General features: G+C 44.4%; 1 protein-coding gene across 3 annotated transcripts in view; it reads left to right on the top strand.

Moving 5' to 3' along the window:
* Positions 1-27532, top strand: part of acox3 (acyl-CoA oxidase 3, pristanoyl) — a 192686-nt gene that overhangs the window by 37237 nt on the left and 127917 nt on the right. For all 3 annotated transcript variants that reach the window (XM_068039930.1, XM_068039922.1, XM_068039915.1), the window contains 2 exons: positions 3524-3667; positions 7055-7143. In XM_068039930.1, coding sequence (XP_067896031.1) covers positions 3524-3667; positions 7055-7143 — 233 coding nt within the window. The remainder of the gene's footprint in view (positions 1-3523; positions 3668-7054; positions 7144-27532) is intronic.

The raw sequence follows: 27532 nt of genomic DNA, 5'->3' as shown, positions 1-27532 counted from the left end.
TCAAGTAAGTTAATGCAATAGCATTTGCAAACATAGGCAAATGTTACTTGACCAAACCTGCAGGACCATGGGGGTTGATTATGTCAAAACAGTTGGTCTCACTACTATTTGTCTATCATAAAATGACAAGTACACAAAAAGTTGTCATTAATTGTAGTAAATCTGATTGGAAGCTTGTAATAAGTTTCACAATACTCCCTCTTAAGACCATCGCTGTTTGTCAATTTCATTAATAACGTGGAATATAAGCAAAAATGAAATGCAATTGGTCTTAAGATTGTGCCAAGGTGGTAAATAATTTAAAGTACACCACAAACAGTACAGTGTGTTTTACTGAATCAGTCTCTCTCAAGGAATCTGTTTAAGTTTTTCTAGTATTTGAATATTAAAAATCAGTTGTTCAAAAGCCTTGCTTTGTAGATTATTGATACTTTGACATATGCATTATATTCTAACTCTTGGTTTTAATTGCTCTCTGCAATAGGGTTGGCACAGTTAATTGTATATTATTTTCTATAGGCTGCAATTTTTTGCCCAGTCTCCTTTCAAAAGAAAAATAAAAATTCTCTCTCTAGTAAATAGGTCTAATACTTGAGCCCACAGTTGATAAGTGTTTTGCTTAACTGCTTTTTAAGCAGCAATTAATGGGAACTCAGCAAATTTACTCCGGTCTTATTACATTCACAAGTGCTGATTTTTCTTAGTGAAATTGGCTTTAAAGTGCTTGGCACAGTTTGAGGAGTGAGAAGAGCATGAAATAGGTTACAGAAATAGGTAAATAATAATCCAACTGATTTGACCTAAATAACTTTCAATATAGCTTGTGTCTCTGGGAATTATTCCTTTGTGAAGTAAATTTAATTTTAGAACAACAACATAATATAAATTAAACAAAAACCCCTTCCACAGCAAATAGCTAAGAATCACAAAAGGTATGTAAAAGTAAAAGAAAAATCTAAAAGTGAAGAAGTTGGATTTTAATCACCGAGTGAAATAGAAATGATCTGCTAATTATTTGAAGTGACCAACCTAATTATAAGCATAACAATACAAAAAAACCTGTCTTTTTTAATGTTGTTTTGGGTCCAGCTGAACAATTGTAGAATGCATAAATTTCAGCTGGTTTACTGAGCGTTAGTTGGGAAAAGACTTTTGCATCGCCAGCATGTTCTTGTGTAATCTTTTTGGGACCCATTTGAGAATGTGTTAAATATTTTACGTTCTAGATATTTTTGTCTGTAAATGTACCCCAAATGCAGCTTCAAACTTCATCTAACTGGAAGTCAATGATGCACCATTGCCTGACTTCTGTGTACTGACTATTCAGAATTCATGGGCTGGAATTTTACGTCGCCCCAGCAGGTTGAATGGTGGCGTGGGGGCGGTGTAAAATTGAGCAGCAGGCTCCGGGAGGCCTACCCGTCCCGCTTCCGCCTCTGGACAAGTTTACGGCGGTCAGGCGGGGGTTGAGGGGGGGGGGGGGTGGTAGGAAACTGCTCGCCTGCCCGAGGCCAATCAAGACCCTTAAGTGCCCACTTAAGGGCACTCGCCTGCCTCCACGGGTATTTTACCCGTGCCCAATTTAGGGGCGACCCACCTCCCGACCACACCCCCACCCCCCCCCCCCCCCCCACAAACGACCAGTCCAGCCTCACCGGGGAAGGACAGATTCCCCGTGGTAAGGCAAGCCCCTACTTACCTTCCCTCCTCAATCCATGGCGTCGGCTGGGCTGCAGTCCTAGCAGTGACCACAGCTCCCGGTTGCGCTATTGGGACTAAGAGCTGCCGACCCGCTGATTGGCCGGCTACTCATTGAGGCGGGACCTCCTCCCTCAAGTGGGTGGAAGTCCCGCCTTGGGACGGATCCCCAGGCTAGGCGGAAGCGGGTTCGCCACCGACTTTCACGTCTGAGTCCGGCTCCCATCCATCCACTGTAAAATTCCGGCCCATAATGTATTTTGTTTGTCTGCTCCTGGCATTTTGTTTACTGTCATTGCTACTGGTTAAACAACAATACACAGAATTGAGGAAGCGGGTATCAGTAAATGCAGCTTGTGAAGTTGGTATTTTGTATTGATAAAGAATCCAGGAATGAAAACCATTTGTGAATTCATAACAAAAATCATTATTGTACTGTCAATTTTGTACACCAACGTTAATGTATTAAACAAAGAAATGTCTGCCAAGGCAGGATAAGTAGTCTTGTTTTATTTCCCATTGATGGTGTTCACCTGCCACTGTTAAAGTCTATTGATAGATCTATTCCTGTCCCCCACAGCCCCACCTAACATTCTCCCCATCACTCCAGAAGGTGTTGACTCTTAACCTTTGTATAGTTAACAGTGGCAGTCATCTACTTTGCCCAAGTTACCATTCTTGCATGCGAACCTAGATGGTGACTGTTGTTAAGTTATTCGACACTGGAGGGTGCCCTAGCAAAATCAGATCTTGTGTTTGCATAATATCCACATGTGCATTTTCCAGCAGGAGTCAGTGGAAGCCATTTAGAAATGGGATTATGTACTGATTCCTTCATGTTGAGCTTTCCCCAACTGAGAAGCATCATGCCCCCTCTCTCCCTGTCCCTTTTCCTTCCCTCTACTTTCACCTGCCTTCCCCTCTGGTTATTCTTTTGATTCCTCCTTCTATTCTGCTCCTCACTCATCTTTTCCCCCTCCTCTATCTCTATATCTGTCTCATATATCTCATTAGAATAGTCCAGCACAGAAGGAGGCTATTCGGCCCATCAAGCCTGAAACTGCTCTTTCGAAGAGCAATCCAGTTAGTCTCACTTCCCTGCTCTTTCTCCATGTCCCTACAACTTTTTCTGCTTCAAGTATTTATCCAATTAGCAAATTTGAAGTCAATGAAAGTTGTTGGGAGGGTGGGGGGTCATACAAGCCCGAAGGAAGATGGTTGTGATTGTTGGAGGTCAATAATCTCAGCCCCAGGACAGCACTGCAAGAGTTCCTGGTAGTGTCCTAGGCCCAACCATCTTTAGCTGCTTCATCAATGATCTTCCTGCCAACATAAGGCCAGATGTGGGGATGTTTGCTGCTGATTGTGCAGTGTTCAGTACAATTTGCAACTCCTCAGATACTAAGTCCAAGTCATTAATGTACATCAAAAACACCAGTGGTCCTAGTGCTGAACCTTGGGGGCACCACTGTATACCTCCCTCAAGTCCAAACATTAGCTATTCACCACAGCTCTGTTTTCTATCCCTCATCTCCTGAGCTTCACCTGCCAGTCCTCCATCATCCTTGGTCCAATCATTCCCACCTTCCAACTGCATGTGAGTTGAAAACTCCATTTAGTCTTGATGGCCTGTGTGCAACACCACGAGAGATCAACTAGCTAACATTAATGGTGAAAAGATAGATACCGTACTGAAGAAGTAACATTTATTTTTGTAACCTATTATATACAGTAATCAGCATTGAATTTCCTAATATATTTGGATCTGAAAACCAGTAATATCAGTAATTTTTCAGATGGCTTTTTAATTTTTCTGGAATATTAGGAATTTATCATCAATTCTCCTGACTTTGAAGCAGCCAAGTTCTGGGTTGGAAATATGGGGAAAACTGCCACACATGCTGTAGTATTTGCACAACTCTATACCCTTGATGGAGTCTGTCAAGGGCTTCATTCTTTTATTGTTCAGGTAAGGCATTTTTTTAATGAAGCCCCGATTAGTGATTGCTTTTATACATGGTGTACAAACTGCATTTATTAAAGCATGGCATCAATGCTGTTTAAAGATTGTTAAAAATAAATGGATGAATCTTAATCCAGAGCAACTACAGAAACACTGATTGAAGTATTTGCTAGATTACGTTATTTTCCACAAACTATTACTGAAGCTTACGGGAGTTCCTTGTGTGTAACAGATTTTTTTGCTTTCTAATAGGTATGTAAATAGGAAGAGATTAATGAAAGTAAATTTGGGCCCATTAGAGGCAGAGACAAGTGAAATTATAATCGGGAATAAGAAAATGGCAGAGATATTAAACAAATACTTTGTATTGTTCATCAAGGCAGAAGATATGAACATTCTGGAAATAATGGGGGCCAAGGGTCTAGCGAGAATGAGGAACTTTAAAACAATCAGTAAAAGTTAAGGAATAGTACTGGAGAAAATAATGGGACTAAGTATTGACAAGTCCCCTAGACCTGATGACCGCATCCTTGGGTTTTAAAAAAGGTAGCTGCAGAGATAGTGGATGCATTGGCTGATCTTCCAGAATTTCCTAGCTTCTAGAACAGTTCCCAAGGATTGGAAGGTAGCAAACATAACCTTACTATTTAAGAAAGGCGGAAGAGAGAAAATGGGACACTATAAGTCAGTTAGTCTAACATCAGTAGTAGACAAAATGCTACGATCTATTATTTGATAACAGGGCACTTATAAACTCAATATAATTAAGCATAGTCAACAAGGATTTTTGAAAGTCAAATCGTGTTTAACAAATCTGTTGTTTATATTGTGTTTATGTAACTAGTAAAATGGATAAGGAGGAGCCAGTGGATGTAGTGTATTTGTATTTCCAAAAAAACAAATAGGTTGCCACATGAGGTTTTTACACAAAATTAGGACTAATGGGATGGGGGTAGTATATTAGATTAGAGATACAGCACTGAAACAGGCCCTTCGGCCCACCGAGTCTGTGCCGACCATCAACCACCCATTTATACTAATCCTACACTAATCCCATATTCCTACCAAACATCCCCACCTGTTCCTATATTTCCCTACCACCTACCTAAACTAGTGACAATTTATAATGGCCAATTTACCTATCAACCTGCAAGTCTTTTGGCTTGTGGGAGGAAACCGGAGCACCCGGAGAAAACCCACGCAGACACAGGGAGAACTTGCAAACTCCACACAGGTAGTACCCGGAATCGAACCCGGGTCCCTGGAGCTGTGAGGCTGCAGTGCTAACCACTGCGCCACTGTGCCGCCCATGGATTAAGGATTGGTTAATGGACAGAAACCAGAGTAGGAATAAATGGCACATTTACGGGTTGGCAGACACCTCTGCTCAATGGCATGGCTGTGACTGGGAACTCAGCAGCATGAGGGACTCTGAACAACTTTACAACACTGCATGGTAACATAATAGGCTGACCTTTACTGCCACCCTCCCACCCCCCCCTCCCCGACGTCACAGGTCATGGCAGGGGTGCCCAGAAAATGCCTCCAGGGAGAGGCCCGCCAAGGGCCTCAATGGTGGGAAGGTCCTGCCCCATATTACCAGTGGCAGCTAGGCTCTGTGGTGACCACCACCCCCCCCACCCGCGCGCCGCTCGTCGATCGGACCATCATTTCAATATGTTCATTAATTAAAATTAATGAATAATTACTTACCTCTTCACGCCAGTCATCCCTCTCCCATATTACGGTCGGTGGCCAGCACTCCCGCGCTATCTGATCCCCGACCACTGAAGAATGTAGGAACACTGGTGGGGAAGGAAGAGCAGGTAAGTTTTCAGGACGGGGGTGGTGATGGTGGGTGAAGAGTGGGGTTAAACAATTCCGATTGGTCGAGGGGATGCTGGGAAGGGGTAAAGGTAAAAGTTTATGAAATTTGGGGTGGGGGTGTGGGGGAAGGTCAGGTACTGAAGGTAAATATTTGGGGGTGGGGTGGGGGGGAGTGCGGAGAGGGGAGGAATGACATATAAGGCTATTGGGGGGGTGGTGGGAGAGGGGCTGGAAAGATCTTTTTAATTAGTTTTAATAATTATAAATTAACATTTTCTTTAAAAAATTAACTTGTCCTTTAGGGCTCTAAGCCTTTTAAAAATGGCGCCTGCGCAGTGGCACTGGATGCTGTTATTGGGGATCGAGCGCCTGCCCCGGCCATTTACATGAGCCGCCACGATCAATATCACAATGGGCGGACCGCCATTTTGGAAGCTCAGTGGCGAGCTAGTAAAATGCAGCCCAATATTAATTAGATTTGTATCAATTGGGGCGGCACAGTGGCGCAGTGGTTAGCACCGCAGCCTCACAGCTCCAGGAACCCGGGTTCGATTCTGGGTACTGCCTGTGCGGAGTTTGCAAGTTCTCCCTGTGACCGTGTGGGTTTTCGCCGGGTGCTCCAGTTTCTTCCCACAGCCAAAGATTTGCAGGTGATCGGTAAATTGGCTGGCTGTTGTAAATTGCCCCTAGTGTAGGTAGGTGGTAGGGAATATGGGATTACAGTAGGGTTGGTATAAATGGTTGTTGGTCGGCACAGACTCGGTGGGCCGAAGGGCCTGTTTCAGTGCTGTATCTCTAAATAAATAAATAAAAATAAATTCAGTCCTGCTGTTCTCCAGTTAAATGGTTGGGATACTAAATATGATAAATCTACTGCTGACCTGTAAACGGTAGTACATTTTATCAGTTTAATTACTATTTTAAAAATGTGCATTCCATATGCAGTTTCTGTTAGTTTGATTTAGATGACTGAATTGATGATTAGGTTGTGCAAAAAAGAAACAGTTTGTCTGTTTTGAGCAATGATTCATAGAAATGCTGGTTTAAAAAAAACATTTCTTGACAAAATAACTTTTACCCAGATTTAATTTTGTATATTATGGTTTAGAGTGGGTAAAATAAAGTTTCATTTTACTTCTTTTGTGTTGATGAGGTACGTTGGCCTTGGAGAATGGGACACTTTTCATTTCATGCAACAAGTGTGTTGGCATCCAGCATTTCTAAATCTGGTATAGAATGGATAGACTCAGTAAAACTTTGCCCCAACAATGTGCCTTAGCTACAATCTCAGAGCAAAAGTGTGAAATGTCTTTCATTTCCTCAGTCAGCCATCCTGTGACTAATGTGTGACTTTGACAAATTAGGGATAATAAGCCCACACCATTGAAACATGGATAGACTTTGCCCAAACTAATTAGATTGTAGGGCATTTATAATTGGCAGCCAGAGGAGCCTTTCTGTCCCTCAACCTGTGTTTAAACTTGAGTCTCTGATGTGAAAGGCTAATTTCTAATCCACTGTCTTTCTTTTTAATTTTGATTTCCTTGTAAATCAAAATATATTTAGATCAGAGATCCGAAGACTCTTCTTCCAGTGCCAGGAGTAATGGTTGGAGATATTGGAAAGAAGCTGGGACTAAATGGAATAGACAATGGGTAAAAAAGTTTTCTCTGATATTATTAATTTTCACACTTTTTGCATTAGTTTTCTTGAAATCTTTATTTGTGCTAATCTGTTTTTCCCCTCAAATCTGAAATGCAGTGATTTGGCATAGCAAACTTTTCGTTTGGTATATGTAGGCGCATCACAGATTGAAAATTAGGCCAAGATTTTACAATGGGGCAATGTGGTTTTCAAAAATAGTTTTTCTTTTGTTTCCCTCAACTTCAGGTTATATATGCTTGTGATTTAGTTTATCCAAATGCTGTGCTCTACCTTCTTGGTGTACAATCTCTCTATGAATTAATACCAACCTGTGTTGTAAGTAACTGTAGAATCAACAACTTCTGATGAAGGGACACTGACCTGAAACGTTAACTCTGTATCTCTTTCCACAGATGTTGCCAGACCTGCTGAGTATTTCCAGCATTTCTTGTTTTTATTCTAGATTTCCAGCATCAACAGTATTTTGCTTTTATTTTATTACAACTTGCATTTATATGGTGCTTTAACGTAAACCCCACTGCCTTGTGGGCATCTCGGGACAGACCAAGGCTAAGGGAGTAAACCCTAACAGAAAATCCGGAGTGGAACCCCGAAGGCGGTCATGTGTCACCTTTGGCATGTTTCCGGCAGTTCCTGCAGCCATACTGGTGCCAAACGTCGTGCTCTGCACTCCTTTGGACCCCACCAGGAAGGCCGAGAGGGGGGTTTTGATGCTTGGGCAACTCACAACCTCCATACATCTGCCCAGGCATGCACCATGGAGAGGTCACTCCATAGTCGCCTTACAGCGACCAAAACAACATGGAAGGCAGCAGTTACGGGTTATAAGTCCAGCTCAATTGGCGTAGAGATTGGGCGCCACAGGTTGCCTTTGTCGGTGGGAGAGGTCATCGCATCTCACTGGACAGCTACTGCCTGCCTCAAACTGGGCAGCCCCCGGTCAGTAAGGTTCTGTCCCGCCACAGTCCACCTGCTTCAATGGGTGCTTGGAGCTCAGGGTCATTGCCTGAAAAGTGGACTGCAACACCGCACCAAACAGCACGATAAAAAAAGGAAAGAAGGTACCAGCCCTTCGTTTTGCAAGCTGGAACGTCAGAACTATGTGTCCTGGCCTGTCGGAAGACCTTACACAAATCAACGATTCTCAGAAGACCGCCATCATTAACAGTGAGCTCAGCAGACTCAATGTGGACATTGCAGCACTTCAGGAGACACGCCTCCCTGCGAGCGGATCTCTAAGAGAGCATGACTACACCTTCTTCTGGCAGGGCAGGGATCCTGAAGAACCAAGACAACATCGAGTGGGCTTCACCCTCAGAAACTCTATGCTCAGCATGATAGAGCCATCCTCAAATGGCTCGGAACACATACTGTCCATCCGACTGTTCACCGCCTCTGGTCTAGTACACCTACTCAGCATCTATGCTCCAACACTCTGCTCCCCACCTGAAGCTAAAGGCCAGTTCTACGAGGAACTCCATAATATCATTAGTAGCATCCCCAATACCGAACATCTGTTCCTGCTGGGGGTCTTTAATGCCAGTGTTGGGGCCGACCATGACTCACGGCCCTCCTGCCTTGGGCGCTATGGCATTGGAAGGATGAATGAGAATGGACAGAGACTGCTTGAGTTGTGTACCTATCATAACCTCTGCATCACCCAACTCGTTCTTTCATACTAAACTCTGTCACCAGGTTTCTTGGAGGCACCCAAGATCACGTCGTTGGCACCAGCTAGACCTCATCGTCACGAGGCGAGCCTCGATAAACAGTGTCCAAATCACACGCAGCTTCCACAGTGCGGACTGCGACACCGACCACTCCCTGGTGTGCAGCAAAGTTAGACTCAAACCAAAGAAGCTGCATCGCTCCAAGCAGAAGGGCCGCCCGCGCATCAACACGAGCAGAATTTCTTATCCACAGCTGTTACATAAGTTTCTAAATTCACTTGAAAAAGCCCTTCAAAACACTCCTACAGAGGATACAGAGACCAAGTGGGCCCACATCAGAGAAGCCATCTATGACTCAGCTATGACCACCTATGGCAAACGTGTGAAGCAGAATGCAGACTGGTTTCAATCTCGCTTTGAAGAGCTGGAACCTGTCATAGCCGCTAAACGCATTGCACTGCTGAACTACAAGAAAGCCCCCAGCGAGTTAACATCCGTAGCACTTAAAGCAGCCAGAAGCGCTGCGCAAATGACTACTGGCAACACCTATGCAGTCATATTCAGCTGGCCTCAGACACCGGAAACATCAGAGGAACGTATGATGGCATTAAGAGAGCTTTTGGGCCAACCATCAAGAAGATCGCCCCCCTCAAATCTTAATCAGGGGACACGATCACTGACCAACGCAAGCAAATGGACCGCTGGGTGGAGCACAACCTAGAACTGTACTCCAGGGAAAATGTCACTGAGACCGCCCTCAATGCAGCCCAGTCTCTGCCAGTCATGGATGAGCTGGACGTACAGCCAAAATAATCGGAACTCAGCGATGCCATTGATTCTCTAGCCAGCGGAAAAGCCCCTGGGAAGGACGGCATTGCCCCTGAAATAATCAAGAGTGCCAAGCCTGCTATACTTTCAGCACTGTATGAACTGCTTTGCCTGTGCTGGGACGAGGGAGCAGTACACAGGACATGCGCGATGCCAATATCATCACCCTCTATAAGAACAAGGGTGACTGCGGTGACTGCAACAACTACCGTGGAACCTCCCTGCTCAGCATAGTGGGGAAAGTCTTTGGTCGAGTCATTTTAAACAGGCTCCAGAAGCTGGCTGAGCCTGTCTACCCTGAGGCACAGTGTGGCTTTCGAGCAGAGAGATCCACCATTGACATGCTGTTCTCCCTTCGCCAGCTACAGGAGAAATGACGCAAACAACAGATGCCCCTCTACGTTGTTTTCATTGACCTCACCAAAGCCATTGACCTCACCAAAGCCTTTGACCTCGTCAGCAGACGTGGTCTCTTCAGACTACAAGAAAAGATCGGATGTCCACCAAAGCTACTAAGTATCATCACCTCATTCCATGACAATATGAAAGGCACAATCCTATCCTGAGTGGTGTGAAATAGGGCTGTGTTCTCGCATCTACACTGTTTGGGATCTTCTCCCTGCTGCTCTCATATGCGTTCAAGTCTTCAGAAGAAGGAATTTTCCTCCACACAAGATCAGGTGGCAGGTTGTTCAACCTTGCCCATCTAAGAGCGAAGACCAAAATACGGAAAGTCCTCATCAGGGAACTCCTCTTTGCTGACGATGCTGCATTAACATCTCACACTGAAGAGTGTCTGTAGAGACTCATCGACAGGATTGCGGCTGCCTGCAACGAATTTGGCCTAACCATTAGCCTCAAGAAAACGAACATCATGGGACAGGACGTCAGAAATGCTCCATCCATCAATATCGGCGACCACGCTCTGGAAGTGGTTCAAGGGTTCACCTACCTAGGCTCAACTATCACCAGTAACCTGTCTCTCGATGCAGAAATCAACAAGCGCATGGGAAAGGCTTCCACTGCTATGTCCAGACTGTCCAAGAGAGTGTGGGAAAATGGCGCACTGACCAGAACACACAAGTTCGAGTGTTTCAAGCCTGTGTCCTCAGTACCTACGGCAGCAAGCAACGTATGTCAGCCAAGAGCGACGTCTCAATTCATTCCACCTTCGCTGCCTCCGGAGAATCATTGGTATCAGGTGGCAGGACCGTATCTCCAACACAGAAGTCCTCGAGGCGGCCAACATCCCCAGCATATACACTCTACTGAGCCAGCGGCGCTTGAGATGGCTTGGCCATGTGAGCCGCATGGAAGATGGCAGGATCCCCAAGGACACATTGCACAGTGAGCTCGTCACTGGTATCAGGCCGTCCATGTCTCCGCTTTAAAGATGTCTACAAATGCGACATGAAGTCCTGTGACATTGATCACAAGTCGTGGGAGTCAGTTGCCAGCGATCGCTAGAGCTGGCAGGCAGCCATAAAGGCGAGGCTAAAGTATGGCGTGTCGAAGAGACTTAGCAGTTGGCAGGAAAGAAGCCAGAAGTACAAGGGGAGAGCCAACTGTGTAACAGCCCTGACAACCAATTTTATCTGCAGCACCTGTGGAAGAGTTTGTCACTCTAGAATTGGCCTTTATAGCCACTCCAGGCGCTGCTTCACAAACCACTGACCACCTCCAGGCGCTTACCCGTTTGTTTCTCGAGACAAGGAGGCCAAAGAAGAATAAAAAGAACGTAAACATTCCAAGGTGCTTCATGGGACATAATCAGACAAAAATGGATGTCACATTAGAGAAGCGATAAAGAGGAAAGAAAGAACAAAGTTGCATTTATATAGTGACTTTCACAACCTTCGTGTGCCCCAAATCCTTTTACAGCTAATTAAGTACTTTTGAAGTGTTAACTGAAGTGTTTTCTTCCTGCAATGTCTCTCGTACTTACCGCTCTTTAATTATTTTGTGTCTCCCCTTTTGTCTTTGTTTATCTCTCACCCTTCCTATTGTGGCTTTTGGACACTCTTCTTTTGCTGTGGTGTCAGTATGCATATCCCTGAATCTTTTTCCCTTCCTTTGCCTTACCACCTGTATCTTTTTTTTTGTGACTTCCAATTTGCCTATGGCTTTCACACATATCCAGCTTTTTATGCAGCACGATGATGAGCAGCACCTTTCAAGCTGGAGCTGTGTAGTGGGATTAGGCAGGGAGATACTGTCTGGGAGGTGTTGGGACACATTCAAGTGAGAGAGATGGTGAAAACGCGGGTCTCGAACTGAAATTTAATGAAGGTGTCGTGGAAGCAATGGTGTGGTGCGGCTTGGCATTAGCACGAGAGCCATTGGACATGGGAGCGGGAGTTAGAAGGAATTATTGAATCATAGAATGGCCTCCTTCTGTGCTGGAACCATTCAGCCTATCATGTCCATGCTGGCTCTCTGCAAGAGCAACTCAGCTAGTCCCACTCCCCTGCCACTTCCCCATAATCCTGCAATTTTTTTCTCTTCAGATAATTATCCAATTCTCTTTTGAAAGCCATGATTGAATCTGCCTCCACCACACACTCAGGCAGTGCATTCCAGATCCTAACCACTTGCTGGGTTTTAAAAAAAATCCTCATGTTGCTTTTAGTTCTTTTGCCATTTGCCTTAAATTGGTGTCTTCTGGTTCTTGACCCTCTGCCAATGCAAACAGTTTCTCCCTGTCTAATCTGTCCAGTCCCCTCATGATTTTGCATACTTCTATCAAATCTCCACTCAATGTCCTCTTTTCTCTAAGGAGAACACCACCAGCTTTTCCAATCTATCTACATGACTTCGGTCCCTAATCCCTGGAACCACTCTCGTCAACCTTTTCTGCATCCTTGAATGCCTTCACGTCCTTCCTAAATATGTTGCCCAGAATTGGACACAGTGCTCCAGTCGAGGCTGAATCAGTGTTAAGGTTCATCATAACTTCCTTGCTTTTGTACTCTATGCGCCTCTATTTATAAAGCCTAGGATCCGTTATGCCTTATTAACCCCTTTCTCAACCTGCCATGCCACTTTCAATGATTTGTGCATATATATCCCTAGGTCCCTCTACTCCTGCTTCCCTTTCGAATTGTACCTTTTAGTTTAATTTGCCTCTCCTTGTTCTTCCTCCCATAATGTATCACTTCACACTGCTCTGCATTAAATTTCATTGGCCACATGTCTGTCCATTCCACTGGTCTATCTATTATGTCCTCTTGAAGTCTGTTATTATCCTTCTCATTGTTCACAATACTTCCAAGTTTTGTGTCATCTGCAAACTTTGAAGTTGTGCTCTCTACAGCCAAGTCTAGGTCATAAATATAGATCAAGAAATGCAGGGGTCCTAACACTGACCCCAGGAAACCTCACTATATACCTTCCTCTAGCAACTATTCGCCATTACTAATTCTTTCCTGTCACTCAACCAACTTGTTATCCATGCTGCCATTGTCCCTTTTATTCCATGGGCTTGAACTTTTCTGACAAGCCTGTTATGTGGCACTTTCAGATGCCTTTTGGAAGTCCATATACATCGCCTCAACCTCTCCGTTACCTCGTAATAGATCCATGCTGGCTTTCCTTAAGTAATCTACACTTATCCAAGTGACTGTTGATTTTGTCTCAGATTATCGTTTCTAAAAGCTTTCCCATCACCGAGGTTAAACTGACTGGCTATAGTTGCTGGGCTTATCCTTACATCCTTTCTTGGAGGGAGAGTTAGAATTTGTGAGGACTAACACTTCTGTTAGGAGAGCTGCTGGGAACTAGAAACAGAGCAGAAGCATTGATGTGTGCACGGAATCCCCGTCAAAAAATTTGGTGGGTCGGGAGGGGGAAAGTTCAGCTGAACAACTGAAGCTTCAGGGACGAAGTAAAACTTTTAGGCCCCTGAAAAGGGTAGGCCAGTGGGATTAATGTCCAACGAGACTTGGCAATATTCTGGATAAGCTCAGTTTTTTGTGAACCATTTAAGTTATTGTGTGCTTGTTGCTCGATAGAGTTTTTAACCACATACAGAGTTGAGTGACTGAGGAAGCGATGTGGTGGCTGGAAAAAAGTCCAGAACAATTGAACAGTTTGATTTTTCGTGTTGCTGTTTCCTGATTGTTGATATGAAAAAAAAATTAATTTAATTAGCTTGGTGCCATTTGATGGTTTGTAATGAATAGTGTTTCCTACCTTTTTCTACTGGCTCAAATGATTTGTAGGTTATCCATTTGGGCAAATCACCATTGCTTACTTAGCTCACAGCTCAAATAACCATGATTTTTGAGTGTGGTTATTGTAGACTGCTATTAGAGATGTTAGTAATTTACTGTAACCAGTTGTGCACAGCTTTATAAAGTCACAAGTGCATTGTTTGCTAAAGCAAGTCAATTCATCATCACCTTCCCCAGCAGCATGACCAGCCACTGCAATTTCACAGACTTGCTGGATCCTCAAAGGTCCAAAGAGCCATAAAATATATGCACATGGCTAAACTTCATCAGTGCTGTCACATATGTCAACAGGAAATGATTGCACTCTGTCAAAGTTTAACTTTACTTGCAGCCAGCAGAACTATCATTTGAATGAATGCTCACTTTCCTGGCAGCTGCCATGATGCCTTCATATTAAAGCAGTCCACTGTGTCAGTACTCTGTCCCAGTAAATAAAGTCTTGAATGGCTTCCAAGAGATCAGAACTTGCTTTTAAAGCAATGACTGATGACACTTGTGCACTTTCCCAGGATAGCAGCTGAGCGCCAAGCTAACTACATCCGTTCTGCTACCAACGTTCTCATATAGCACACAATTGGAATTTTGAAAGTGCACATCAGATTCCTGGATCAGTTTGTGGGTGTTCTATAATATAACTGCACCTAGGGTCCCAAGATCATCTAGAATAAAAGAGAAATTAAACTTCTATGTTTTCTTTTCTCAAAGCAGCACAATATTAAGCATGGAGTACTTTTTAATGTGGGACCAAAGTCACTTATTGTGCTGTATTTTACTCAATAAAATGGTGTTTTTGTTTTAGTTATTAATGTATTATAATTGCAAAAAAGTTGTTTTAAAATATTGCCTTAAACTAGTAAAATACCTCTGGAGACCTTGACAGAATGGACACTGAGCAGTAGTAGAAGAGTTGGGGAAGGTGATGAAAGTTAATGATCAAAATGGTAGGTTTTGAGGCATTTAAAGGCAAGAAGTGGAAGAGCAAGGTAGAAGGGTTCAGGGTGAACATTTCAGAATGTAGACCAAGGCAGCTGAAGGCTCTGTCGACTGAGGTGAACGGGGCAAGGTGGATAAGAGAGCTCCAAGGAGGTTAAAGTCAGAGAGGTTAGGGCATATTGTATTTGCAAAGTTGGGATAAAGTTGAATATGAAGTGTTGCTAAATGAGGATCAAGGGCAGAATTCCAGAGGTGAGGCAAGAGTGACTGCCCTTGACATTAAGTTAACATTTGATCGAGTTTGATACTAAGGAGCCCTAATAAAACTGAAAACAATGTGGGGGTGGGGGGAGCTCTTCAGTGGCTAGAGTCATACCCAGCACAAAGGAACATGGTTGTGCTTGTTGGAGGCCAATCATCTCACCTTCAGGACTCGTTGCAGGAATTTCTCGGGGTGGTGCCCTAGGCCTGACCATCTTCAGCTGTTTCATCAATGATCTTACCTCAATCATAACGTCAGGTGTAGGATGTTTGCTGATGATTCCACAGTGTTCAGTTCCACATACAATTCCTCAGATAATAAAGCAGTCCATGCCAACACACAGCAAAACACAGACAGCATCCAGGCTTGGGCTGATCTATGGTCTAAAAGTTAGTTGCCACTTAAGGGCCAGGCAAAGACCATCTCCAACAAGAGAGAGTCTAACCACATCTCCTTGACATCTGATGGCATAAGTATGATCTAACCTTCCACCATCAGCATCTGCAGGTTGCCATTCTCCAGCAACTTAATTAGACCAGGCACATAAATGCTGTGGCTACAAGAACAGGTCAGAGGCTGGGTATTCTGTAGCAGTGACTCACCTCTTGACTCGCCACAGCCTATCCACCACCAAAATGTACAAGGCAGGAGTATGATGGTTTACTGTTCTTTCCTGGATGAGTGCAACTCCAATACTCGAGGCTCAACACCACCCAGGAAAAAGCAGTCTGCTTGATTGGCACTCTCTCCGCCACCGATGCAACATTGCTACAGTGAGTATCATCTACTAAATGCACTGCAGTACCTAGGCAAGAATTTGACAGCATCTTCAAAATCAGTGACCTCTACCAGCTAAAAGAACAAGTGCAGCAGGCACATGGGAACACCACCACTTCAAAGCCATGCAACATCCTGGCTTGGTCCGATATCACCAATCCTTCATTGTCGCTGACTCGAAATCTTGGAACTCCCTACCTAACCTAATCAGCAGACAAGTGGCAGATGGAATTTAATACAGAAAAGTGTGAGGTGAGGCATTTTGGTAGAAGGAATAGGGAGAGGCACAGTTCTAAAGAATGTGCAGGGTCATAGGGACTTGGGAGGTTACGTGCATGGATCTTTGAAGGTGGCAGAACATACTGAGAGAGCAGTTAGCAAAGTATATGGGATCTTGGGCTTCATAAATAGAGATATTGAATACAAAAGCAGGGAAGTTATGCTAAACCTTTATAAAGCTCTGTTTAGTCCACAACTCGACTATTGTGTCCAGTTCTGTCACACTTTCAGAAGGATCCCAGGGTGCAGAGCAAATTTACCAGAATGGTTCCAGGAATGAGGAAATTTAACTATAAGGTTTGAGTGGAGAAGCTGGGGTTGTTCTTGGAGCAAAGGAGGTTGAGGGTAGATTTGATGGAGGTGTACAAGTTTATAACCGGTTTAGATAACGTAGATATAGAAAAACTGTTTCCATTAGTTTATGGTACAAGGCCTAGGTGACACAGTTTTAAGATTTTGGGCAAGAGATACGGGGGGAATGTACGAGAATGTTTTTTTACACAGTGAGTGGTAATGACTTGGAATTTGATGCCTACGAGGGTGACGGAAGCAGAGATAGTCAATAATTTCAAAGGAAATTGGATGGGCAGTTGAAGGAAATAAACTTGCAGGGCCATAGGGATAGAGTGGGGGAAAGGAACTGACAGGATTGCTCTACAGACAGCCTGCATGGACTCATTGGGGGGAATTTTATGCTATCCACTGCGGCAGATTTGGTAGTGTGCAGGGTGATATAATTAGGCGGGAGGTGTTTTTTCAGATTTCTGATGGCAGGATATTTTAGAGGAATTAAGTTGGCGGTGGGTTTGCAGCATTCCAGGGTTACTCCAGCACGGTGGCAGATTGCAGCTTTGCATTCATTTAAGTAACATGAATTCTCATTACCATACGAATAGTTACAATTTAATCCTACTTGCCAGATTAAGTGAACGTTGAGCGCTATTCTGCAACCCAGTTGACGAATGTTTCAAAGTGACATGCAGTAGTCCGATTTGTACAGTTAAGTCTCGGGTCTGCTCTTCTGTCTTTAACTCATCCGCTAAACTAACATCAGAATTGGAATGGATGTTTGCCTTCAAGTTCGGCACCAGCAAGGGTGAATCACTTGAGGGGATGGCAGCGAAAGCATGGGTAGGGAAAGATGGAGGAGCAGGGCAGGGTAGTCTCCGAGGGAAGGGTGGTGTTGATCGGATGCATGGAGGAGCAGGGGAGGGTAGTTAGGGAGGGAAGAGTGAGGAGATCAAGTGCATGGAGGGGCAGGGGAGGGAAGGGTGGGGTTGATCAGATGCATTGAGGAGCTGGGGAGTGTGGTGTGGCGCATCCAGGTTGTGGAATGGTTGAACATGGTGACGATGCATGTTGTCGGCTGCAGGGGATGATGGGTGGATTAGATCACTACAGTGTGAAGATATTAAGCAAGGGCCTAAAGGGAGGGATAAGTGCTGTCAACGTCGGGGAACTGTGGGGCAAATTGAGGGTACTGGCTCGCAGAGCGAATGTTCACAGTTGGTGGGGGCAAATGGATTCGGTAGGTGTGGAGAAGGTCAAGATTAATGGGTGGGTATTCGACAGTTTCATTTGGAGGGGAACGGGACTCTGCAACAATGGTCAGTTTGATGTGAGGAGGTTCAAAGGAAGCTGGAAGGTTGCAGGAGGAGGTTGGAAGGTGGGAAGACTTACTCTGAATTCCACCGCACTATTTTCTCCAACAATAATGGAAATCACATGGACATGCAAGGACAGCAAGGGGAATGGGAGGATGGAAATGACAGTGGGCCTGTCTTCTACCTGGCTGCAATTTGACAGCAAATATAAGAGAGCTGTTTATTGCCTCAATGCTTCAGCTCAGTGTCAACAGAGGTCTGAATCGCCACACTCTGCTTATTTATTGTTCAGAAAAGCTGCAGCAACATGGGTCTCATATACCCAATTTGTCTAGTACCACAGGGAGAAGAGCAAAGGGAGAGATGAAGCAGGGAACTTTTTCCCTCAACTCATGATGCCTGAGCGTCAGCAACAGGCCGAACAGGAAAGTGAGGATGCTCCGAATGATAACATCCGGGAACGGCATTATTGAAGACAGGCACTGGCACATCATTGCATCCTTAGAACAAAGACAACTTACCTACAAAAGTCAGAGAGGCAATGTCAGATATGCCTGACGAAGTCACGTGAAATGGTCACAGAAATTTGTAGGCTGCTGCAGCGTGCCTTGTAACTGCTTGGCTTCGGTGGGAATACCATGCCAGTTTCCCTCAAGGTGACTGCTGCATTCAATTTTTTTTTCCAGCGGCTCCTTCCAGGGATCCTTGGGCTACGTATATGGAATCTCACAGTCTGTGACCCACAGGTGCATCAAAGAGGTGAGCAACGCCGATTGACTACACTCGTGGCCACTCGAGCTCCCTAGAACCAGCCTGGTGCCTTTGTCAATCGCAAAGGCTTCCACTCTTTAAACGTGCAACTGGTTTGCGACCACAGAAGAATCATAAATGTTTGTGCAGGTTTCCCAGGGAGCTGTCTTGACTCATACATTTTGAGGAACTCCCAGCTGCCAGCGGTTTTTGAGGAACTAGCCGAAGTGGACGGATGGAACTTGGGTGACGAGGGTTACCCATTTTGTACATGCTTGATGACACGAGTACGTGCTGTTGAAGAAGGGTGCAATGCTGCACCCGCATCCACCAGAATCATCATTGAATAAACCATTGGCATGCTGAAAATGGAATTCCGTTGCCTTGACTGGTCTGGAGGGGCTCTTCAGCACTCATCACTGAGAGTGTCACAAGTAATCATTGTCTGCTGTGCCTTGCACAACTTTGCAGTTAGATGCGACAACATTCTGCAGGTGGAGGAACAGGAGGAACACCAGTCCTCCTTAGATGAGGATGACTATGAAGAGTGTGAGGAGGACAACAATGACAATGATGCTGTCATTGATATGAGGGCCATGGAGAGACATGCAAGGAACATCAGGGAGAACCTAATTTATGCATGTTTCAGCCAACAATATGCCACATCATCAAGGAATGTTGAGAAGATACATAACAATTTCCCACAGAAATTTTGCATGAGGTCTTATCGCTGCAATGTTAATGAAGTGCTACTGCACTTTCATGTGATTAGCATTTGAAATCATCTATGGGCTACGATGAATGCGACTGCACAGCACTCAAAGCAGTGTTAAGTTATAACCGTCAAAAACAAAAGTAAGACATTACAGTATTGGACAAAGTTAATAACCATCAACAGGAAAACAACCATTAATGAAAAGTGAAGGCTCAAGTTCCAATGAGATGTTGGCACTGGCCATTTCTTGAGACGCTTTGTAAACATCATTGCATTCCCACCATTGGCCTAAAAATAACTTTGTATCCATCTGTAACCAAGCAAACCATTACCAAGAGCGGATCAAATTTTGCATGAAATAAAATATGTTAATTAATCTTTTCAGTTGTCAGAATTTGTACATCACCCGTGCCACCGTTGTACTCAAAACTGTTTCAATTTCCTTTTTCTCCCACTATGTCCAGGTGCTACCCCAACATTAGCAGCTAAGGTGGAGGCAGTAGCTCAGTGTGCTACCCCGATGCTGTGGATGACCATGGGATGTCCTCTGGAGGAACGGGACCTTGATGGCTCCCTCCTGCCGGGGGTCTGCAGCAATGGTGCTTGAGTCTCCCCCATGTGTTCCTCTGCTGGAGGCAAGGGGATCAATGTTGGGAGGGGATGGGAGGAGGACAAGATGCCACTGACACCGGGCGTGTCCTGAGGAAGGCTGTCACACGCACCTCCTCCATCTTTGTGCACAATGGCACCTGAGGGGAAGGGTCACCTTAAGGGAGTTCCAGGTTCCTCAACCCCCTCTTGCTTAGACTCTGCTGCATGGAGCCCATGGCAACAGCGATGGATAGCAGGTCAGATCACTTATGGTTCAAGTGCTCAATCAGACTCACCACGGAGCTCACCAAACTCTAGACTGAGGAAACCATATGCTCAAATGCCTGGGACGTGGCAGATGTCATGGCTTGCATGGACTCCTCCGTGTCGAGCACAAAGCCACGCATGACCTCAAGTATCTCTGACATATTTTCCACATGGCTTTGCTGTATATCCAGCAGACTTCTCATAGCAACAAACAGAGGATCATCATGAGCATGGGGCTGAGCAGGGACCTGGTCTTCAGTTCTCCGATTGTCAGGGGACCTGGCTGGCACACAATCCCTGAGCTGCTGGAACGTGTCTGTGTTGTGTCGTGCAGACCAGATTGTGACCCAGATTCTAATCTTACAACCACACAGTCCACGGGGGGTTATCTGCGGTGGCAGAGGTGGAAGAAGAGGCAGGTGATGGTGCACCCTTTTGGGCCACACAATGTTTTGCTACTCGAGTGCAGGCACCTGCAGTGGAGACACAAACAGAGGCACTTTAAGCATGTGATTCATTTGAGTTCACACAATTTCCTTCAGTTTCCACTTATGGCTGCAAGAGCAGAGATGACACTTGCTCCTTACGCCTTGCGGCTCCTGACTCGTAATCTCCACTTGCCCTGCCTCCCTCCTCTTGCAATCTCCGACACCTCCTCAGCCATGGTCAGCACCCTGCTGTCAGGGACCCCTCCCCATTTTAGCATGTTCACACTGGTTGTTGCTTCGTTTATCCTGCAACAGGTAGTACAGGTTTAATGATATGGCAAATGAAGCATCACAACCATTGCATACATGCATCAACATCACTCATTCTGCAGTGGCTTTCGCACAACACATCCAATCACATAAACAATGCCAATCTTCATCTTGGCACAACATCATTTAGTGAATGGCACCAAGGCTGCTCACGCACTCCCTGCATTCCTTGCATACCCTCTCCCTTAACGACACGGGGTCATGGAAGAAAACAATGGAGCTGCTTCGCCAGAACCACTTACCCTTGCCGATCTGAGCAAGTCATTGATTCGCTTGCGGCACTTCACCCAAATGCTATGAGCGACCCCCATGCTTCGAGACGTCCTCTGCTAAATTCCATCCAGGCCGCCTTGGTGAGGTGGGAGAGTCTTCTGACTCCATCTGCTGGGAAGAGGACCTCCTGCCTTTCCCTGATGGCCTGGAGGAGAACCTGCAGGGAGGCATCACTGAACCATGGGGCAGGACGCTCCCTGCTGGCTGCCATGTGCTTCACTTTGGCTGCGAGTAAAATAAATGATGTGAAGTTGGTGGTGATTTTCACAAAATAACGGAGGCCAAAACATTTTGATTTAAGTAAAAGCTTCAAATTGTGAGTCTGACGAAACGTGAAAGGAAGGCTGCTGATCCTTGAGACTGCAAGCACAGAATGTTTTATATCTGTGATGATCATGGTGCTTGGGGCAGTGATGGCAGGTTCCACCAATGAAAGGCCGTCCCTGCTACATGATCCCATGTGTGCCTCATGGCTAATTACAAAATCGCGGGGAAACGGGATTTGCGGCAGAAGTGGAAGTTATGTCAACTTCTCGTCCCGCCATCGGGAATGCTGCAGCACTCATAAGATTCCACCCGATGGGTCAAATGGAGTTCCCTCACCATGCAAACTGTAGTGGACTCACCATCCCCTTCTCAAGGCAACTAGCGATGGGCAATAAATGCTGGCCTTGCCAGCGATGCCCACATCCTGTAAATGAATTATTTAAAAAATATTCACTGGCTCCTATTCCTAAACCTTGAATTGGAGGACTGGGATAGGAGAGCAAGACTTAGTGGGAGATAGAATGCAGGCAGTGGAGTTTTGGACAAGGAAGAGTTCATGTTTGAAGATTAACGGGAAAATAATTGGAGACAATGGCGAGTTTTTAATTCATTCAAAAGTTATCCACTTGTACAGTGTTAAAATCTGGCCCAATGAGCTTGAGATTATATAGGTGTGGCTGAGAGTTTCCATGGAATTGGGAATAGAGTAAAGGCAATATCGTAAAGGCAGTCCTGGTGATGGATAGTACAGGAGGTCAAGTGCAACTCAGGGTCAAATAAGGCACCAAGGTTGTGCACCGTCGGGAAAGAAAATTTTACCAAATTCTGTTGTTGCCTGCAGAGAAGATGCTGATGAAATCCAGCAGTAATGCTATCCACACTCAAAATATTTGACTGCCATGCATTTGATGGGGGAAAGAAAGAAAATCAGAGGTTATGGAAGATGCACGTGAGCATCTATTTTATTTTAATTTTACTTTCTTAGTGTAATTTCTTTGATTTGCTTTACACTCAATGTAAAACAATTAAACTTTATTCAAAAATAGTCTTTCATCTTCAGAAGTCTCCACAGACATTTTCTTCAATATCTCCCATGTTAATATTTTTGTTTTCTTACACTTATTTTTGAAAAGTAATTTTAACTCTTTTTATTAAACCTAATTGCTGTTGGTACTTTCTATTCTGCACGATTCAATTTCCACATAAGCGGGTTCAGCAAGAATGCATTGCTTAAAATTTTAGTGAACAATTTAGTGTCAAGGAAATTTTTTAACTGATGCACTATCATTACACGCATGTAAAATACTAATGGACCACAAGTTAAGAGGAATTTTGCCTATGGCTTCACCACAAGGTGGCAACAATTACATTAACACAGAGTTAGTACTTTTCCTTTCTAATAAAATGCTCAGACTCCTTTCATCAGCTATCCCTGCAGGCACAATTTTGACTGAGAACTCACCATGTAGGAAATTAAAGGCATGAATACAGCTCCTACTAGTCCTTACCCAGCAAGTTGCAACATGGTGTGCGCGCACAATCTCCTTGATTTATTTGTGTCTGAGTGGACTTTATGGGGTATGCTTTGAAGAGGATGTTGAGAATGTAGAATGTAATTATTGATTGGTTTACCTTGGTAACAATCACTACTGATGTTAGCAATAACATTAATTGCAACATTATTGTGGATGGTACTTTAGTACTGGGCTTTGATTTGTGGTGCATAAAGCTAAATTTTGCAGGCATAGAATCCAGTGTACCATTTTTGAGTTTCACAAGAAGCAGTCTGATTAAACAGAAGACACACTACATTATATTGTATATGTAAAGGGGTACATTTTTGTCTTTGCTTCGGTGAAGCACAGAAATGAAAATTTGGCAGGGAGGATCACATGCCTAATTTGGAGCCTACCCAATTTTCCTTTCTTCCATTAATTTAAATGGAAGTAAAGTTGGGCAGGCTGTGCTCCACTTCTTTCTCTACTCCACCCAGGTGCTGGCTTATGCACAGACAGTGACATTAAAAAATTACTCCATACTATCTTATGCTGTCAAATTCTTGCCAAGAATAATACAGCAATGGAATATGTGAACACTGATCTGAGAAAGGACAAATGAAGATGGATAACAGCACAAAGGTTCAAGACTATTTGTGCTAAGAAGAAATTTCCCATACGAGAGGATATTGTACTGAGTGAGTGAGTGGAAAGTCGGATAGGCCAAATTGCCTTCCTTGTTACATGTTTGCTTATATGACAGTGTGTGACAGCAAATTTGGCATTGCAATTTTTCTTCTTAAAAATATGAAATATACAAGGAGGAATTTGTCATTCTCTCAGTAGGCATGGGTCGGAGAATTGGATTTACAGTATTGTAGCCCTATCTCCATCTCATGCTTCCTGCAAGCATGACTCACACTGGAAATGTAGGATTATGGAATTGCATTACAAATTTCTGGGAATATTTTACAGATTATTTGTGGATTTTCAGTTATTTTATTTTGAGCTGTCCACCCTTGAGCTTATGTGATTAGCTGGTATAAAATTACAATTATTATAACTTGAAATAAAAGACCGGAAAGTTGAATGTTTGGTCCTTCAGGAGATACATCTTATCTCCATCCTTACTTCAGTAATATGAAAATATATTATTGCTTTTTGATCATATATTCAAAATGTTGAAGAGAAGAAACTGGTGCATATTTGTGTCTAAAAATATGCTGATTTTGTCTTCAACTGGAAACAGCACAGCTTGAGGCACAGCTACAATCTTTGACACAGGAGTATCATTAATTAAATGTGAAAAATAGACAGGAGCATATCAAATGTGGTTGAGTCTATATGTTTGCTTGTGGGTATTTATGCATTCCAAGTGAGTGATCACAAACAGATGCAAGTACAATTTCTATTTAAAGTTCTGTTCTTGTTTTTTAACTTTGGTGTCTTTCAACGTCATGCAGTTTTTACCACTTCTATGGTATCGTTGCACTCACACATGGATAAGGGCTGGGATTTTAACCCGGAAGAGGGACAGGGGTGGGTATCGTTGCATGCGGGGTGTGGGAAATCTGAAATGATCCCACTCATTTCTGCATTTAACCGTGTGTGTTGAAGGTGCGCAGGAAACCCCTGTGGGACAGGTGGGTTGGTGACTTTAATACGCAAAGTAGCAATTCAATGAAGATTTAATCCTGCATTCTTTAACTGGCTTTAACTGCCAATGGAAGGGTTTCCCAATCTGTCTGAAACTCGCCAGGATCAACAAAGTGAGTAGACAGCAGGGATTGATGGGGCTGTGAAATGGACAGGCTGGAAAGGCTTTAAATACTGAACCAGGACAGCTGCTTCCTTACCTAAATGAAAGGCTTTTGCTCAAGACTTGTTCCAAGAGTGTGCTTTCAATGCTTTGGAGGTGATTTCCAATACTTTGGGGGTCATGTCTGCTTTCTTGAACTTTCATCTGCATTTCCCAACTGTCAGCCTTCTCTGCAGCATGGGAGCAACTTATGTAGCTATAACCTGGACCTCTGATGAGGAGCAGCAGCAGGAGAAACACCAACAGCATCTGTCTTCTCAGTCACCTGTGGTTTGAAAGGAGATAAACACAGAGTTCCAGCTTGAAGGAGGCAATGTCCCCAATTCAGAATACAGACAGTGGAGCAGCTTTCTGGCGATGACTGAGCAATGGTGCCTCAGGAGTCCCAGACTTTGTCAGCAGGTTGTTGCTGATATTTGCAGCCTCTGAGATCAAGACCTTCTTTCCAGTGGGACAGGTGAGCACACATTCCCAGTGGCCATCAAGGTCACCATGGCCCTGGATTTCTTCATTTTTGACTCCTTCTAAGGATCTGCTGGCGCTATCTGCAAGGTTTCACAATCTGTTGCATACAAGTGTATTTCCCAGGTGACCAACGCCATGTTTACCAGGGCAGCCACTTATGCCCACTTTGCTACTGATGAGGCCAGTCGGAATCAGATTTGCTGCAACGGCTGGATTCCCACAGGTCCAGGGAGTCAAAGACTACACATATGGTAATCAAGGCACCCTCAGATCGCCCAAGTAGTTGTCAATTGAAAAAGATCCACTCCAGTAATGTTTAGCTGATATCTGCCCATTGGACGGTATTCATTGATGCCATGATGCCTTCATTCTTCGCTAATCAAGTCTCCCACAGATCCTTGCAACTTCAAACAAGGTTAGTGGATGACTCCCCTAAGGAGGTGGTTGATGACACCTGTGAGAAGACCTACAACTAATAAATAGGAAAAGTACAACCAGAGCCACATGTGCCCATGAACGGTAATAGTACGACAGGAGGAGGAAAGTGATGACCGCTCTGCATCCTCTGAAGAGGAGGAGCCTGATGTGGCTATAGTCCCTGCAGTTGCTCACCTAGCTGTCAGAGGTGCCCATGAAGAACTTCTACGCATATGATTCAGCTTACCTGAGTGGGCCCTCCATATGGAATAGCAATACTGACTCCATTCCCACCCCACCATTCCACAGCATTCCAACAGTCAATAATCTTTCCATCTCATTCACACCCATTGCTTATCTTATTACTGTGGCCATACCATTTTCCCCAAGGCTGATGGCCATTTGGCAGGCAAGAGGCGACAATAGAGATGACTGGACAATAGGTATTTGAAATAAAGTTTATGGTTCTTTGTCAATTTTATTGTAACTGTTAGAGTAATGTACTTGTAAACACCCAAGTAATTTTCCTTGTGAAACTTAAAAGTCTTTCTCATTCTTTTCCTATTATTCCACTACACATGGTGCTACCCCTATGGCACAGAGATGCTAGAGGCAGGCTGCTTATCCCCCTGCTCTGACAGCTTAGACACCTGTGGCAGACATCCTCTAGGTTTTGATGCCTGTGAGGGCCCTGCCAAAGGCTACCTCATCTGCACCTGTGTCGGAACAGACTCGACCATCGGGACAAGAGGCATCAGGTGGAGTTCTGAATGGGGCAGGGTTGTGCAAGGGAGGAGGAGTGGGAGTACCTTAAGCAGAGCCCAGTTCCATGTACTCTTTCTGCATCTTCTCTCTCATGCTTTATCAGAGTGTTTTATCAAGCTCCTCTGAGAAGTCCTTGGCCTCCTCTCACATCAGCTCCTGCATCACCTTTGAAGGACCTATGGCAAATGAAAAACATGAATTAGAACTGATGAGGGGAAAAGATTCAAAGTCAACATTGTGCTGATCATTATATTTTATTTACTGGTGACATCAATTCAGTAGGAGTGAGTGTTATGTGCCATGTGGCTATGTGATATCTAATTCCGTCATCAGGTATTTGGGATACGACCCTCTTTGCATCTCCAGTTGCCATGCCCTCTGCCACTCAGCTGACCTTCATGGCCTCCTCCTCTGTAGCAACCATGGTGACAATGACTTGAGGGTTACCCGGATTCTCTCTCTCTCCCTGGAGTTCGGTGCTCTCTTCTGCAAGAAGAGAAAGCAGAGAGTTATGAGTATGAGAAATGGAATGTTTTGAGAAGATGGAAGGACAATAGTTGTGGAGGGTAATTGCGAGGGATGGTTGTGAGCTAACAAGATGAAAGTGCATTCCCATTTGGAAACAAACAAACTTATTAGCGAGAGACAGCATGGTTTTGTGAAGGGGAGGTCGTGTCTTACTAGTTTGACTGAGTTTTTTGAGGAAGTGACGAGGATGATTGATGAAGGAAGGGCAGTGGATGTTATCTATATGGACTTTAGTAAAGCCTTAGACAAGGTCCCGCATGGCAGACTGGTACAAAAGGTGAAGTCACATGGGATCAGAGGTGAGCTGGCAAGATGGATACAGAACTGGCTTGGACATAGAAGACAGAGGGTATCAGTGGATGGGTGTTTTGCTGAATGGAGGGATGTGACTAGTGGTGTTACGCAGGGATCAGTGCTGGGACCTTTGCTTTTTGTAGTATATATAAATGATTTGGAGGAAAATGTAGCTGGTCTGACTAGTAAGTTTGCGGACGACACAAAGGTTGGTGGAGTTGCGGATAATGATGAGGATTGTCAGAGAATACAGCAGGATATAGATCGGTTGGAGACTTGGGCGGAGAAATGGCAGATGGAGTTTAATCCAGATAAATGTGAGGTAATGCATTTTGGAAGGTCTATTGCAGGTGGGAGGTATACAGTAAATGGCAGAACCCTTAGGAGTA

The sequence above is a fragment of the Heterodontus francisci genome, chromosome 1 (genome assembly GCF_036365525.1).
Source record: "Heterodontus francisci isolate sHetFra1 chromosome 1, sHetFra1.hap1, whole genome shotgun sequence".
In the NCBI taxonomy this organism is placed as follows: domain Eukaryota; kingdom Metazoa; phylum Chordata; class Chondrichthyes; order Heterodontiformes; family Heterodontidae; genus Heterodontus; species Heterodontus francisci.
This window is presented reverse-complemented; position numbering and strand designations above follow the sequence as displayed.